Source organism: Eumetopias jubatus, unplaced genomic scaffold, assembly GCF_037043125.1.
Source record: "Eumetopias jubatus isolate StellerSeaLion01/CBP00866 unplaced genomic scaffold, mEumJub1_p1.0 scaffold_10, whole genome shotgun sequence".
NCBI lineage: Eukaryota > Metazoa > Chordata > Mammalia > Carnivora > Otariidae > Eumetopias > Eumetopias jubatus.
The window spans coordinates 100,339,867-100,353,894 of NW_028274816.1; the positions used below are offsets into that span (position 1 = coordinate 100,339,867).

The 14,028-nt window shown below is 39.5% G+C and overlaps 1 protein-coding gene across 2 annotated transcripts in view; it reads left to right on the plus strand.

The window, feature by feature from the left end:
• The first annotated feature begins 773 nt into the window (after positions 1–773).
• The window catches only part of GPATCH8 (G-patch domain containing 8), a 119,179-nt gene continuing 105,924 nt past the window's right edge, over positions 774–14,028 (plus strand). For both annotated transcript variants that reach the window (XM_088028239.1, XM_028092721.2), the window contains exon 1: positions 774–862. In XM_088028239.1, the coding sequence (XP_087884365.1) occupies positions 818–862 (45 nt within the window). In that variant the 5' untranslated portion in view covers positions 774–817. The remainder of the gene's footprint in view (positions 863–14,028) is intronic.

Sequence of the window (14,028 nt, forward strand, 5' to 3'; positions counted from 1 at the left end):
CAACTTTGGTCTCTTGAAAAATACTCACTCTAATAATATCTTAAAAATGGCAACTCTTAGCCCTCAAGGGGCCTGTGGGTCTAATGTTCCCTTTGCTCCAAGGCTGCGGGGAGGTGGGGGTGGAGCCTTGTTCCTTGCTTTTCCTCAAAGGCCAAAGGTCATTTCAGAGGTCTCATGACTGTACTGTTTTTTATTTTTTGTAGCACTCGTCAACATTTAAAGTTATGTAATTATTTTACTATGTATCTGATTTTCTCCACCGGAATGTAAGCCCATGAGAGGAGGGGTCTTTTCGTTTGCCGTTTAATCCTCAGGGCAAACTGGGATTCGAAAGGACGTAGTCTGGCTCCAAAATCCGCGCTTTCAACCAGTACATTACATTGCTATTTACTGAATAAAGCAGAGGATGGGCTTCTGCACACACAGGGAACCAAGAGGGCAAGAAAACATATCGTAGTTGGGGAAATCAGCAGGTGGAAAACATCCGGATCCAAGCGTATTTTGCCCCTGTAATCTTTCCCTCCGGAAGCGCTTGCAGCTCCCCGGCGCGAATGCGCACGCGCGGCCGCCGAGGTCGCTCTGGGCCGGGAGCGGAGAGGGGATTTAAGGGAAGGTTCCGCCTCCAGGGCCGAAAAGCGCCTGCGCCGACGGGGCTCCCTTCTAGACGCGCTTTCTCGCTTCCTCCCTCCCTCGCCTGCGCGCGCCGGGTGGGCGTGGGAGGAGGCGGGGAACTGGGGAGGGGAGCGAGGGGGCGGGTGTCGCGGGAGGGAAGGAGCGAACCGGAGAGCGTCGTCCTGAGAGGAGTGAAGGCGGCAAAATGGCGGACCGCTTCTCCCGCTTCAACGAGGATCGAGACTTTCAGGTAAACACGGGCGTTGCCGAGAATCCGGGAAGGCGCTGGCAGAGCTGGGACGTCCTCATCGCCCGCTCCTAGCTCTTTTCTTTCCAAGCTCTGCCCCGGCTTACGACCCGGCTTGCTCTTCTCCCGCCTCCAGTTCCTCCAGGGGCCTCCCAGCTTGAGGCGAGGCCGCATCTCCTCTCACCTCGTATTCTCTTACCTGTTAAACTCAGGCCGCCGGGTTTGCGGCTTCGGCCTGCTTGGGCGGGTTTCGGAAGCCTGGTTGGGCCGCAGACTGGGGACGGTGCTCCCCTCGGGTGCGCCGGGCCTGTGAAGGCGCCGGGCGGGCTCCCGGGGGAAAAGAGGGATGGGTTGGGAGGGCTTCGGGCGGGTGTCGCTGAGACCAGGGCTCCCGAACCCCTGGGTTTTGCTCGCAGGGCTCTTCTTGAGGTCGTCCTTCGTCTATCCTTATTATAATAAGTCCCTTTCATTGTCTGTCTTTCCATTTCCTCCCATGGGAAAAGGGTCCTTTAGTTATCAGACGCCTTCTTGGTTGGTCAAACAATTGAGATTTCTCTAGGCGTAAATGTTGCTGTTGTTATTAGGCCGTTCATTTTGCTTGGAAAAGAGTAAGTTATAGGACTGTGGTCGATGTAAGCTTAGCCCCAAATCCTACCTCGAAAGATTTTTTAAGAAGCGTAATGATAAGGGACTTCTTAGCGTGTGATAACTAGCGCCAGAAGCTCCTTTTTTTCTTTCTTTAGTTGCAAATGCTGTATGGAAAAATGTCCTTGTGATGGCAGGTATTATCGAGGAAAAAATAAAAGCCAAATTAGAATAACTCGTCTTTCAGTTGTTTAAAATACCTTCCTGTTGAGCATTGTTACCGCGGAAATCTCGGCGATTAAAAGGAATTTAGTAGAGATTGGCTATTTCTAGGGTAAAATACATCCTCAGAGTCTCAAAGAAACCACTGCATTACTACCGCATATCCTGGCAACAGCAGCAATTTGGGTCAGGGGATGAACATCAGAACTCAAGTTTTTATCCCGCTGCAGATCTTCCTCTGAATAACATGGGATAGTCTAGATATGTTTCAGAAGGCAGTTTGAAGGGTTTGAATTCCCCGAGATGATGGGGTTGGTAAATAAACAGGTAAAGCAGTTAAACAACAACAGTATAGTGCATGGAACGCTTGTGAGAAGTTTTGCAGCAGTAAGGGATCTGGGGGCTGTTGAAAAAAGCCTTGTGATCATGCGCCTGCTGTATAGCTGCAGCACAATACAGGATCTCAAGGTATTTAAGAGTATAATGCAGGTGCAGGGAAGTTGAAGCAGTTCCTGTATAGCCATTTGATCCCTGAGAGAGATTTTTTTTTTTTTAAGCATCCTAAGACGTAAGTGGGCTGCAAGATGTGTGGGCTTTTATTGGTAATATTTAAAGAGACATGTTAACTAAAATCCGCAAGTGCTTTTCAGAGGAGAGAATTTCAAGGTGACCTAATAAAATTGGAAATAAATAATATGGACAATTAAGTTTTGAGGGAAAATGCCTGTCAACCACAGAATTTCAGCAGACTTAAACGGGATTTGCAGGGCCTTGAAAGAATTTGAAAACTGGATAGATTGTGAATGCTGTCACCTCAAAAAATTGAGAAAGCCTCTACCTTTTCAAGTAAGATGACTTTCTCTTCTGGTGCTTCAGTTGGGTTTATCTAAAACCTGATTGGTAGTCCTTTGAAGATAGTACACATATTTTATTTCCTGCTTGTGTGTTGGAATAACCAACTCCTGCAGTATTGGGTCAGCCAGTAAAATGTTGGTTTTCTAAAATTCAGATCTCCTAATATTATGGGTAAAATAGGGTATTGGGAATGAATACCTTTTAGACAATTAGAAAATGTTAAAACTTTTGTAAATTATTGTACTAGCATTTCTAAAAAGCATCCATTTAAAAATGAAGTAGTCAACTACAATAAATAAAAAAATTAGAAATAAAGTAGTATGTTTTCTGTTGTTTTTTTTTTCCTGGATGTTTTAATGAAAGGAAAAATACTGATTTTCATTAATGATGTCCTTCAATTTAAAGTTATTAGAGAGGAAATATAATAGCATGCTCCTGTACATAGTATATCTGAAACATTTTAAGGTTGGGTTATTAAAATTAAATGTGACCTCCTTTAAGGTTTGAGTGATAAACGAGGTGAAGCCATTGAATACACTTGAAAACAAATCCAAAGTAGGTTTCCAAACAGTGCATGGATCCTGTTGCTTTAAACAGATCTTCTTACAGCACTAGAAATTTTTCTGTGCATCTTCTCTGGTAAGTTCTAGATGACTGTCATTTTCTTTGCTTTAATTTGGCAAGATAATTACGAATTATAAAATTTCACTCTTTGCCAATTTACCATCACTTGCAAATTTGGGGGAGTTTGTAGTATCTTGAACTTAGTATTGAGTCAGAGGTGGATTCACTTATTTGTGAACACCTGAAGTTTCAAAGGTATTTTGTCTAATATGGTGGTGAGGAGCTTAATTAACGGTGGCATGCCACCTGAAGCACTTATGAATATAAGGAGTAATCGTTATCAGGAACATACATTTAAACATTTTCAGTAACTTCATTTTAACAATAAACAGGCACCATTCTACACACTTTTTGCGTATTATCTCATAGTCTTCACAGTAACCCTACGAGGGTTTTCAAATGAGGCAGCTGAGGCACAGAGTTAAATAACATGGCCAGGTACATACAGCTGGTAGATGGCAGCACCTAGATTCACACCCTGGCTCTTCAGACTCTTGAACCTATGCTCATGACCGTTATCTCTCCTGGCAATTACATATTTTATGTAACTATAATTGAGTCATCAAATACGGAGGATAAACTCAGATTAGAAAGAATTAAGTGAGCTTTTAGAGAGGTTATACAGTTAGTTTGTACTCTGTTCCCTTTTGTCCAGAACTGTTTCTTGTTGGTCTCCCAAGGACTTATAAGGAGACTTCTGACAGTGATGAGTTACACTGTTATAGAGGATATATTGTTAACTGTTATTTTAGTTTAGACATTCTTTTGTGTGGTCTTTTTTTTTTAGTTAAGATTTTATTTATTTGACAGAGACGCAGCGAGCGAGGGAACACAAACGGGGAGTGGGAAAAGGAGAAGCAGGCTTCTCACCGAGCAGGGAGCCCGATGTGAGGCTCAATCCCAGGGTCCTGGGACCATGACCTGAGCTGAAGGAAGACGCTTAACTACTGAGCCACCCAGGCGCCCCTTGTTTGGTCTTTTTAGGTGATTTTTTTATCTCTGGGAATCTTTGTGATTCAGGCTGATGTATTTTTTTTTTTAAATGTTTTAAGTTCTGACTACTGCTTTAAGAATCTGACCTCAATTTCTGAATGAGACACAAGTTCTGCCTACATTTACCAGATTAAGGCATATTTGTTCACAGATTAAAATGTTACACAAACTAATGGAAAATATGTAGTATAATTTAAGATATAGATGTATTCAATACTTTGAATTATAGGTTCCATAAAGAAAGTTTTGTTTGTAGAGAGATGTACAACCATAAGGTGTTAGGATACATTGCTTAGCGTTTAGTGGTTGTGCAGCCGTTAATGGTGATGCTGCTGAATGCTATAAGGAAATATGTTCTTCAGTTTGTATTCCTGCAGAGGACTGGTGATTTTTTTTTTTTAATTATTTATTTGATAGAGAGAGAGACCGCGAGAGAGGGAACACAAGCAGGGGGAGTGGGAGAGGGAGAAGCAGGCTTCCAGCTGAGCAGGGAGCCCGATGTGGGGCTGGAACCCAGGACCCAGGGATCATGACCTGAGCCAAAGGCAGACACTTAACGACTGAGCCACCCAGGCGCCCCGACAAAAAAAATAAACAAAGTAGCCTTTCATTCTTGTTCTGAATGTGTTTTGCATTAGATTTCTAACAAAAAAGAGCTATGATAATAGATCATTGAGTAATAAAATGAGAGAAACATGTCTTAAATTTCATAATAAAAATAAAATTACCCAAGGGTTTTGTGTAATCTATGTAAGTAATCATAATGGTAAATAGTAATAAGTCATGTATTATTTTTATGTAGTATGTTTGTAAGATTCCTGGTGTTTCATATATGATACCAGGATGTGACCTTCAGATAATTCTTAGTTGAGACCATTAAATGAGAAGGTTACAGTTTTAAAATACTTAAAATCACAGAAGCATGTTAGTATATTTTTTGTGTGGTATCTTGTAATAAAGTTGGCATTCTAATGCAGACGTGCTGGAGATGACTCATGGGCAAGTGTACTAATCTGTTTCCAGGGTCTCCCATCATCTGGAAGAGATGCCACCAGTTGTGAAAATCAAGGTGCACTTTGCTTGGGATACTGAAACTTATGCAAAATCATTACTACTCCCTTTCCCATACATATTATGATAGGTGGAAAGGGTTGGATCCAAGGCTGTACCGATCTCAAAATACTGATGATAAATTGGCATGATTTTTTTTTTTTAAGATAAAGCCAACTGATTCTGTTTTTATTTTTATTTATTTATTTTTAAAGATTTTATTTATTTGACAGAGAGAGACACAGTGAGAGAGGGAACACAAGCAGGGGGAGTGGGAGAGGGAGAAGCAGGCTTCCCACAGAGCAGGGAGCCCGATGTGGGGCTCGATCCCAGGACCCTGGGATCATGACCTGAGCCGAAGGCAGACGCCTAACAACTGAGCCACCCAGGCGCCCCAACTGGCATGATTATTAACATGCAAAATTATTGGTTAGTATATTTTCAGACGTTCAAGAGTGTCCATATAAGGTCAGCATAAGGGAAAGTTCTCTGGTGGTTATTTGAAGGATAAAGGTATATATTCAAGGTAAAGGGTACTGGAAAAGGGACATTTCAAGGAATAACGTCACAGAGAAAACAGGTTGCATTGGAGGGAGAATGGGGTTGGCAAGAATTGTGATCACAGGGCTTCATGTGACAGTATGCTTATTTGTTTTCAAAGTAGGCATTGAGACCAAGAAGAACCAGATCTAGACAGATACATTGTTAGGCTGATTATTTACAGGGCTTTTCTAGTGCTATCAGCATTATAGAAAAATAGGTGTCCCTGTTGTATTCGTTCCATTTTTTTCTATATGTATCACACAATTCCCATTAGAGTACTACAGAGAGATTTTTTTTCGCATTTTCTTAGGTCTTTATGATAAATTATATAACCAGAACTAAAATTTGTGACTTAAAATTTTTTTAGACACATATATAATTAGCTATACTGATTCTGCTGCTTCATAGCTGAGATATATTTCCATATAATTTCCATCTATTTGGGTACATGATAAAATGAAAAAAGGACTGTTTTCTTGTGGCCAAGATGACCATTTTCTGGGGTACCTGGCTGGCTCAGTCATGTAGCATGCAACTCAGTCTCAGGGTCATGAGTTCAAGCCCCACATTGGGTGTGGAGTTTGCTTAAAAAAAAAGAAATTACCATTTTCTGGAAAGGAATAGGAGTTCATGAGATCTTGAATTATGGATTTGAAACCCATGTAGAGATTTCATCTTTTTTCTTGTGGCTTAATAAGTTTCTAATATTTTATTAATGAAAATGGGTTCCAGCTTGAGGTAGACATCCAGTTCTTGAATTCTATTAAAATTCCTTCCCTGAAACAGTTTGGTACTTTTGCTTGTATGTCTGGCATTAAATCTCTTTTCATATTAGCATCACCATTTAGCATTAAGTGAGAGCTGACTCATGGTTAATTACCAAAGGAATTACAAATGACCACCACAAATACTGAAAGAAGTCATTGATTTGATATTGCAGTGGATACCAGAAGATGTTGTAGTGATTTTCCAGTTATAAAAAGTGAATTGTCCATTTAACTGTGGAAAACCTATCTGAATGTGCTTAATGCATTGTTTTAGTCAGTGCAAAAATACAAATATATGCAGCTGAAAGAATATACTGTATTGTCATGCTTATACTAAATTATTTCTTTGGGATTTAACAAATGCATTTAGTATATTATACATAATATAGGAATTTATGGAAGAAAAACTAGCCAAAGTTACTTTGACATTGTATGTAGGTTAATAGCACATAGTATTTTAGTAAGTACCATAGATAGTAAGAAATTAAAGTTAGGGCCAAAATAGTTTCCTGTTACTTACTTTTTATTTTTACCAACAGTGTTGTAGGATAAATCTTGAGTTGAGTATCATTCAAACAAGCAGAAGTTGTCTTTGTAATATTAATTTGGTCTTATTAGGTTTCAATTATTTGTTATCCTTCTCACTCTGACAATTGATTTCAAAGAGGAATTTCAATTTATCTCTGTTTTATGGAATTGGAATACAAAACAGCTCTTCAGATTTAGTTACAGTAGAAAAAAATCGTTGATCATGTTTTGTGACTGGTAATTTTAAATAATGATTGTTGGAAAAGTTAGTACTTTTATCTTCTGGTTCAGGTAATATTTTCGAGTGTTGATGAGGGAGGAGTAGCTTACTTTTTCACCCTTTTGTAGATAGTACTGATTAAAAATCAAGAAATTAATTTGGTATTTTAGATCTTGACTGTACAAGAAGCTAAAGCTGATGCTTGTGGATTATATGCTGTGGTGTCAGTAATTTCCCTTACTGCTATGAGTAAAGCTGTAAATAAAATTAAAAGGTATCTTGGAGCAAAAATGATTAAAAATTTAATTGGTTTAATAACTGCTTTAGGGTGTCTGCACAAGGGATACTAAGGGGTATATTTACCTTCAGAATATTTTCTAGTATATAAACTTATTTTTAAAAAGGTTGTTAGAATAATATTTGAATAGTGGTTGTACTAAGAAGTATGTGTATGTTTGTGAAGGAAACTTGTGGAAACGCTTAACTACTGAGCCACCCAGGTACTCCGATAGGATTACATCTTTGCAAGGAAAAGAATGGGAGGCATTCAGTGACAGAAAATAGCCAGGGCAAAAGTATAGAAGTGGAATAAGCAGAATTGTTTGTTTGTTTTTTTTCTTTTTGAACAATGATTAAACCATTGAGCATGGGGAAAAAGTGAAAGCTAAGGCTATAACAGTAAGTTTTATTTTAATCCTCTAAGCAGGAATGCCCTAATTTATTTTTTATTTTTATTTTTTTTAAAGATTTTATTTATTCACTTGACAGAGACACAGTGAGAGAGGGAACACAAGCAGGAGGAGTGGGAGAGGGAGAGGAAGAAGCAGGCTTCCTGCGGAGCAGGGAGCCTGATGCGGGGCTCTGTCCCAGGACCCTGGGATCATGACCTGAGCCGAAGGCAGACACTCAATGACTGAGCCACCCAGGCGCCCCAATTTATTTTTTTTAAGATTTTATTTATTTATTTGACGGAGAGCGAACTGGCACAAGTAGGGGAGGGGCAGAGGGAGAGGGAGAGGCAGACTCCCTGCTTTGAGCAGGGAGCCCGAGGATGTGGGGCTCATCCCAGGACCCTGGGATCATGTGACCTGAGCCGAAGGCAGACACTTAACCAACTGAGCCACCCAAGTGCCCCTGTCCTCGCTATTTAAGGTGTTTAAACAGGGGATAGACATCAAAACAGCTTTTCTTATTGGAAGGTTAATTCAGATATAATTGTTAGATGTGCTATACATACAACTAAAGCTATGATAACCAGTCCCCATTAACCAGAGTTTATGTGAGTGGGGGCAAGAGAGGGATTATAATAATGGACTGTGATTGTAAGCTTGGTGGGAGATAAGTAAGGACTTTTGGGGTAGAGGGAAAAGTTGGATCAATAGATTTTAGGCTCCGATGGAGTTTAAGAATTGTTGGGAGTAACGGGAGGTTGGTGGGGGATGGGGAAAATATAAAAAGGATTAAGAATATACTTATTGTGATGAGCACTGAGTAATGTGTAGACTTGTTGAATCATTGTATTGTACACCTGAAACTAATATAACGTTGTTAATTACACTTCAGTTAAAAGAATCATTGGAGTGGAGGTACTGGAGGGAATGAGCTGTTACGGTTGGTAGAGCACAGTGCTTGAAATAGAGATTATGGAAGAGTTGAGGTTATTGGTAATGACCATGATAGTGAAATGGCTAAAGTAGAATGGAGGACAAGATCATAGGAAAGAAAGTTAGAGGGGTGCCTGGGTGGCTCAGTCATTAGGCATCTGCCTTCAGCTCGGGTCATGGTCCCAGGGTCCTGGGATCGAGCCCCACATCGGGCTTCCTGCTCGGTGGGAAGCCTGCTTCTTCCTCTCCCACTCCCCCTGCTTGTGTTCCCTCTCTCGCTGTGTCTCTCTCTATCAAATAAACAAAATCTTAAAAAAAAAAGGAAGTTAGGGAACTAAGACATCAGGGTGTTGTAAAATCATCTAACCTGGGATATAAGAATGGTAATACTGTGTAGTTTTGTATACTCTCATGCTTTAGTAAGTGCACTTAGGTACATTCTTGTCTAATTCTTCCAGTAACTCAGTGAGGTAGATAAATTAGGTGGGAACTCTATTTTAGAGATGATGAAACAGGCCCAGGTAAATTATTTTGCCTAATTCAGAGCAGGGTTTTGAACTTTATCTTCTGTTTTTTACTTTTTGGGGTTTTTTTGTAGTGTTCTTTTTGCTGTGGTATATAGGTTGGCCTCTTTTTGAGGAGATGAGTGTTAGTATTGTCTACAGTATGTAAAGCACTGTTTCCCTTTAATACATGGCAGCATTTTCTACCAGTTAACTGGTAGGAAATGGTTGGTATGTTTATCATGAAATATTATATATTTTTTTCTGGTAACATCTTGGTGTTATAAACTTAGTTATGACTTCTTGCTGGCTTTTTCACTGTGTATAGGTTTACCAGACAGTTCCATTTCCCAAACATTTATTCAGTGACCACGTATTAGCATGGCATCATGAAGGATAAGAAACAAGATAAAATCAGTTCGTTTTGTTCATTTGTTTCAGTAAAAAAGTAGATGGGAGAGGAGAATGGTACTTCTACTGGATATTGTCAAATTAGGGTAATATAAACTTACCCTTGACTATTGCAGCGTCAGAAGTTGACTGCTGTGATATCTAGTGATGATACTATCAGCTGCTATTTGTTGGGTACATTTTGTTGGGTACATATTACATTCCAGGCTCTGTGCCAAGGTATTTTGGAGATATTTATCTAATCCAAGTAACTTATAAACCCGGTGGTGGTATCCCTCTTTTTACAGGTGAGAGAAGTGAGAATCAGAGAGGATCAGAGGCCACACAGAAAACTCAAATTTGAACTTTGAACGCTCCTAAGATAGGACTTTTCCTGTTGTTCCCAATTTTCTTAAGTATCAGATTCAAACTTACTAACTTGCCTTTTAAGACTCCTGAGCATCTGGGGGCAAGTGGGTAGCTCAGTCAGTTAAGCGTCTGCCTTCGGCTCAGGTCATGATCCTGGGGTCCTGGGATCAAGCCCCACATCCTTGGTCCCTCCCCTCTGCTCAAACAAGCTCTCTCTCTCAAATAAATAAATAAAATTGTAAGAAATGAATAAATAAAAAAGACTCCCAAGCATCTGGATGGGGCGCCTGGCTAGCTCAGTTAATGGAGCATGTGACTCTTGATCTCAGGGTTATGAGTTCAAGCTCCACACTGGGTGTAGAGATTACTTAAAAATAAAATCTTTTTTTTTTTTTTAATTTTTATTTATTTGACAGAGAGACACAGCGAGAGAGGGAACACAAGCAGGGGGAGAGGGAGAGGGAGAAGCAGGCCTCCCGCTGAGCAGGGAACCCGATGCGGGGCTCGATCCCAGGACCCTGGGATCATGACCTGAGCTGAAGGCAGACGCTTAATGACTGAGCCACCCAGGCGCCCCTTAAAAATAAAATCTTAAAAAAATCCAAAAAACAAAAGACTCAAGCATCTGGTGCCATTGTAACAGGTGTATCTCTTTTCTTTTCCCTTCATTATCCTGCCATTGTTCAGTTTTCTTTTGTTAACCTGGACATGGCTAGGCTCTTTTATTTCTTATTTTTTAAAAATTAATGTTGTGTTTTTTGTTTTTTTTAAAAGATTTTACTTTTTTGAGAGAAAATGAGCAGGGGGAGGGACAGAGGGAGAAGCAGACTCCCCACTGAGCAGGGAAACAGTGGGGCTCGATCCCAGGATCCTGAGATTATGACCTGAGCTGAAGGCAGACACTTAACTGACTGAGCCACCCAGGTGCCTCACTAGGCTCTTTTTTTTATTCTTGTTTTTGCATATGCTCTTACCTGTCTGGAATTCCTACTACTGTACTTTTGTTTTCTTCAATACAAAAGTTTTGGTGTCATCCCTGACATCTTCCTAGGTTGAGTTCATTTTCTGTGCTCCCACAGCACTTTGGTCATATTTCAGTAATAGCACTTTTACTGGTAATAGTAGCAGGTAACAGTATAGAGTGCTTATTACTCTTGTGTGCACCATTATTTCATGTAATCTCCCAGTAAGACAGGTTCTATTATCCCCATTTTACAATGAAAAACTTACCGAGATCCCATAGCAAGTTGAAGAGGTAGCTTTCAGGTAGTTTGGACCAGTCTCAGCCTTTAACCACTGTGTTTTTACCTCTCTTACTGTATACTTCCTTATAATTTATCTCCTCATTCTGGACTTAGAACTCCTTGAATGTGGAGTCTTTGTTTTATTTGTTTTTCTAGCATCGAGCCAGGGTCTGGTATCTAGAAGTTGCTCAGATATTTGAATTAACAGTCAAGTAAAGTCAAGTATGTAAGCAGAGGCTTAGTAGAGCCTGGGAAGAATGTAGATTTGGGGACTCAGCTTCCTGCTGTACTGTGGATTATCTAGATTGAACTATTACTTTTTGTGATATCCTATAAAGCCAGTTGAGGGATATTTCAGATAAGGAGCCTGTATTATGGCCAGTTATAATTTTACTTTATTATGTATTGTATATAATTACAGCAGTCATCTTTTAGTTGTGTTTCCTTCTGTGTGAAACATTGTACATACACTTGTTTTCCTGTGAACTAGTGCAGAAGTTTTGTCAGACTTCTAAATAGAGATCTATCATACCAGCCAGTGGTAAAAGAATTATGTTACTATGGGTTTCAGATTAATTCTTCTTCTTCTTCTTTTTTTTTAAGATTTTATTAGAGAGCAAGTGGTGGTGGGGGGGCAAAAGGAGAGGGAGAGAGAGAATCCCAAGCAGATTCCACACTGAGCACAGAGCCCACTGTGGGGTTCGATCTCACAACCCTAAAATCAAGAGTTGGATGCTTAACTGACTGAGCCACTCAGGCGCCCCCAGACGAATTCTTTATTGTCTTCCTATCTTTCTGAATGCCTCAAGAATTGTTTGCTGTATTTTCATGTATTTCTGAAAAAGGTTGATTTTTTTCCTATGGGGTTTTTTAAAGTTGCTAAGTTTTCAGTGTAGGGCTTTTATTGGAAACCAGTTCTTTCTTGTTCTAGTCAAATTATCCAGAAAATTTGATATGTCAAACAGGTGTGCATATATTTTTAGACTAGTATATGATATTCTCATACCCTTGACCCAGTCTAATGTTTTCAAGTTCTTAATTATTTGCTGAGATTGCTAGCCAATTATCTTTCCTGTTAATTTACATAGAATTAAATTTAATAAATGAATTTTTCTCCTGGGTATTGACTGGTTTCAGCAGTGCTTTAAAATAATAATTTATTATTTTGTACCTCTTTATTTTTTTATTTTTAAAAAAGATAGAGAGAGAGAGCACAAGTGGGGAAGGAGGGGCAGAGGGAGAGGGAGAAGCAGACTCCCCTCTGAGCAGGGAGCCTGATGCAGGATTTGATCCCAGGACCCTGGGATCATGACCTGAGCCGAAGGTAGATGCTTAACCAACTGAGCCACCCGGGCGCCCCTTTGTACCTCTTTAAACCTCACAACCTATGCGGTAATGCTGTAGTGTAATATTCTGGATTTAACAGCTGAGGAAGCAGGCCTAGGCCTAGACAGTTTTGATAATTTGCCCAAGGTTATACAGCTAGCAAATGGTTGTGATTTGATTTCTGCTATCTCTGACTTCAGAGAACTTTGGTTTTTATAATAGTAAACTGAAAGTCTTTGTAAATCAGACTGTATGATTATGAAAATAGTGAAGAATTGGAGTTTTTGAGGAGTTGACCACACTGATGTTTCTGTCCATTTTCTAAGTGGAAATAAATTTTAAGTATACTAATAAAATGACACGGTAATCCCCAAGAATGTTCATTTCTTTTTGGATAGGGTTTTTTCTCCTGAGACATTTTCTTTCTGAATTGTTTAGGATAATACTAGAATTAGTTTATTTGAAATGAGTAAGGGAGAGGGAGGCAGAGATGAAAGTCTCTCATTTATTTGGTGACAGAAGAGGACTGGTTTGTTCACAGATGGACTATGAATCTATCCTGTATGGCTCTATCTGCTGAACATATCACTTTTCGTCTGTGGCAGGTAAAATCAGCATCATTACATGTTTTGAATTTAGAAAGTCCAAATTATAAACAAGTCTGTTACTTGAGTTGTAAGGTAGGTCAACGGTTAATATATCCCCTTAGTGACATTAGACAATCTCTAAGGGAATAATGGTAAATACAGTACAAAAGATAAATTTTGGTTGGAGAGATTTGAAGCAGAGAGACAGGAATGTCCATAAGATGCAGCTTAATAGCCAGAGCCAGGTGCTAAAAGATAAGGCTAGTATGAGTGGTACAATATACAGCCAACGATAAAACTACTTTAAATTTGGCTCATACCTGGTTTAAATGGGAAAAATCAGAAAGGATTTAAAACTTTAGTCTGTATAATCCTTGTGTTAAATAATTGATTTGACTGTTCATCAGAGAGCTTGTATCCAATGACTTTGACTAAGAGTAATTTTTTTTTCATTAATTTTTTGGGGAAATCATATTAAACTTTAATATTCATAGGAAGATAGAGGAGAATATCACCTCTTCAGGGTCTTGAATATTGTGTTTTGCTACTTGAGATTATGGTCTATTGGTTGTGCTCTTTAAAGAATTGTCCCAGTAATTTATCCTCTTCTCTAGTTTTAGTTTTCCCTATCAATTACCATATAGTTAACCATTGGAAAGGGTACAGGTGCGGGATTGTAGAAATTCCAAAATCAGCACTGGTTAGCAAATAACAAGATCCTACTTATATGGATAAATTTAGGGCAGTCCCTGTCTCTAT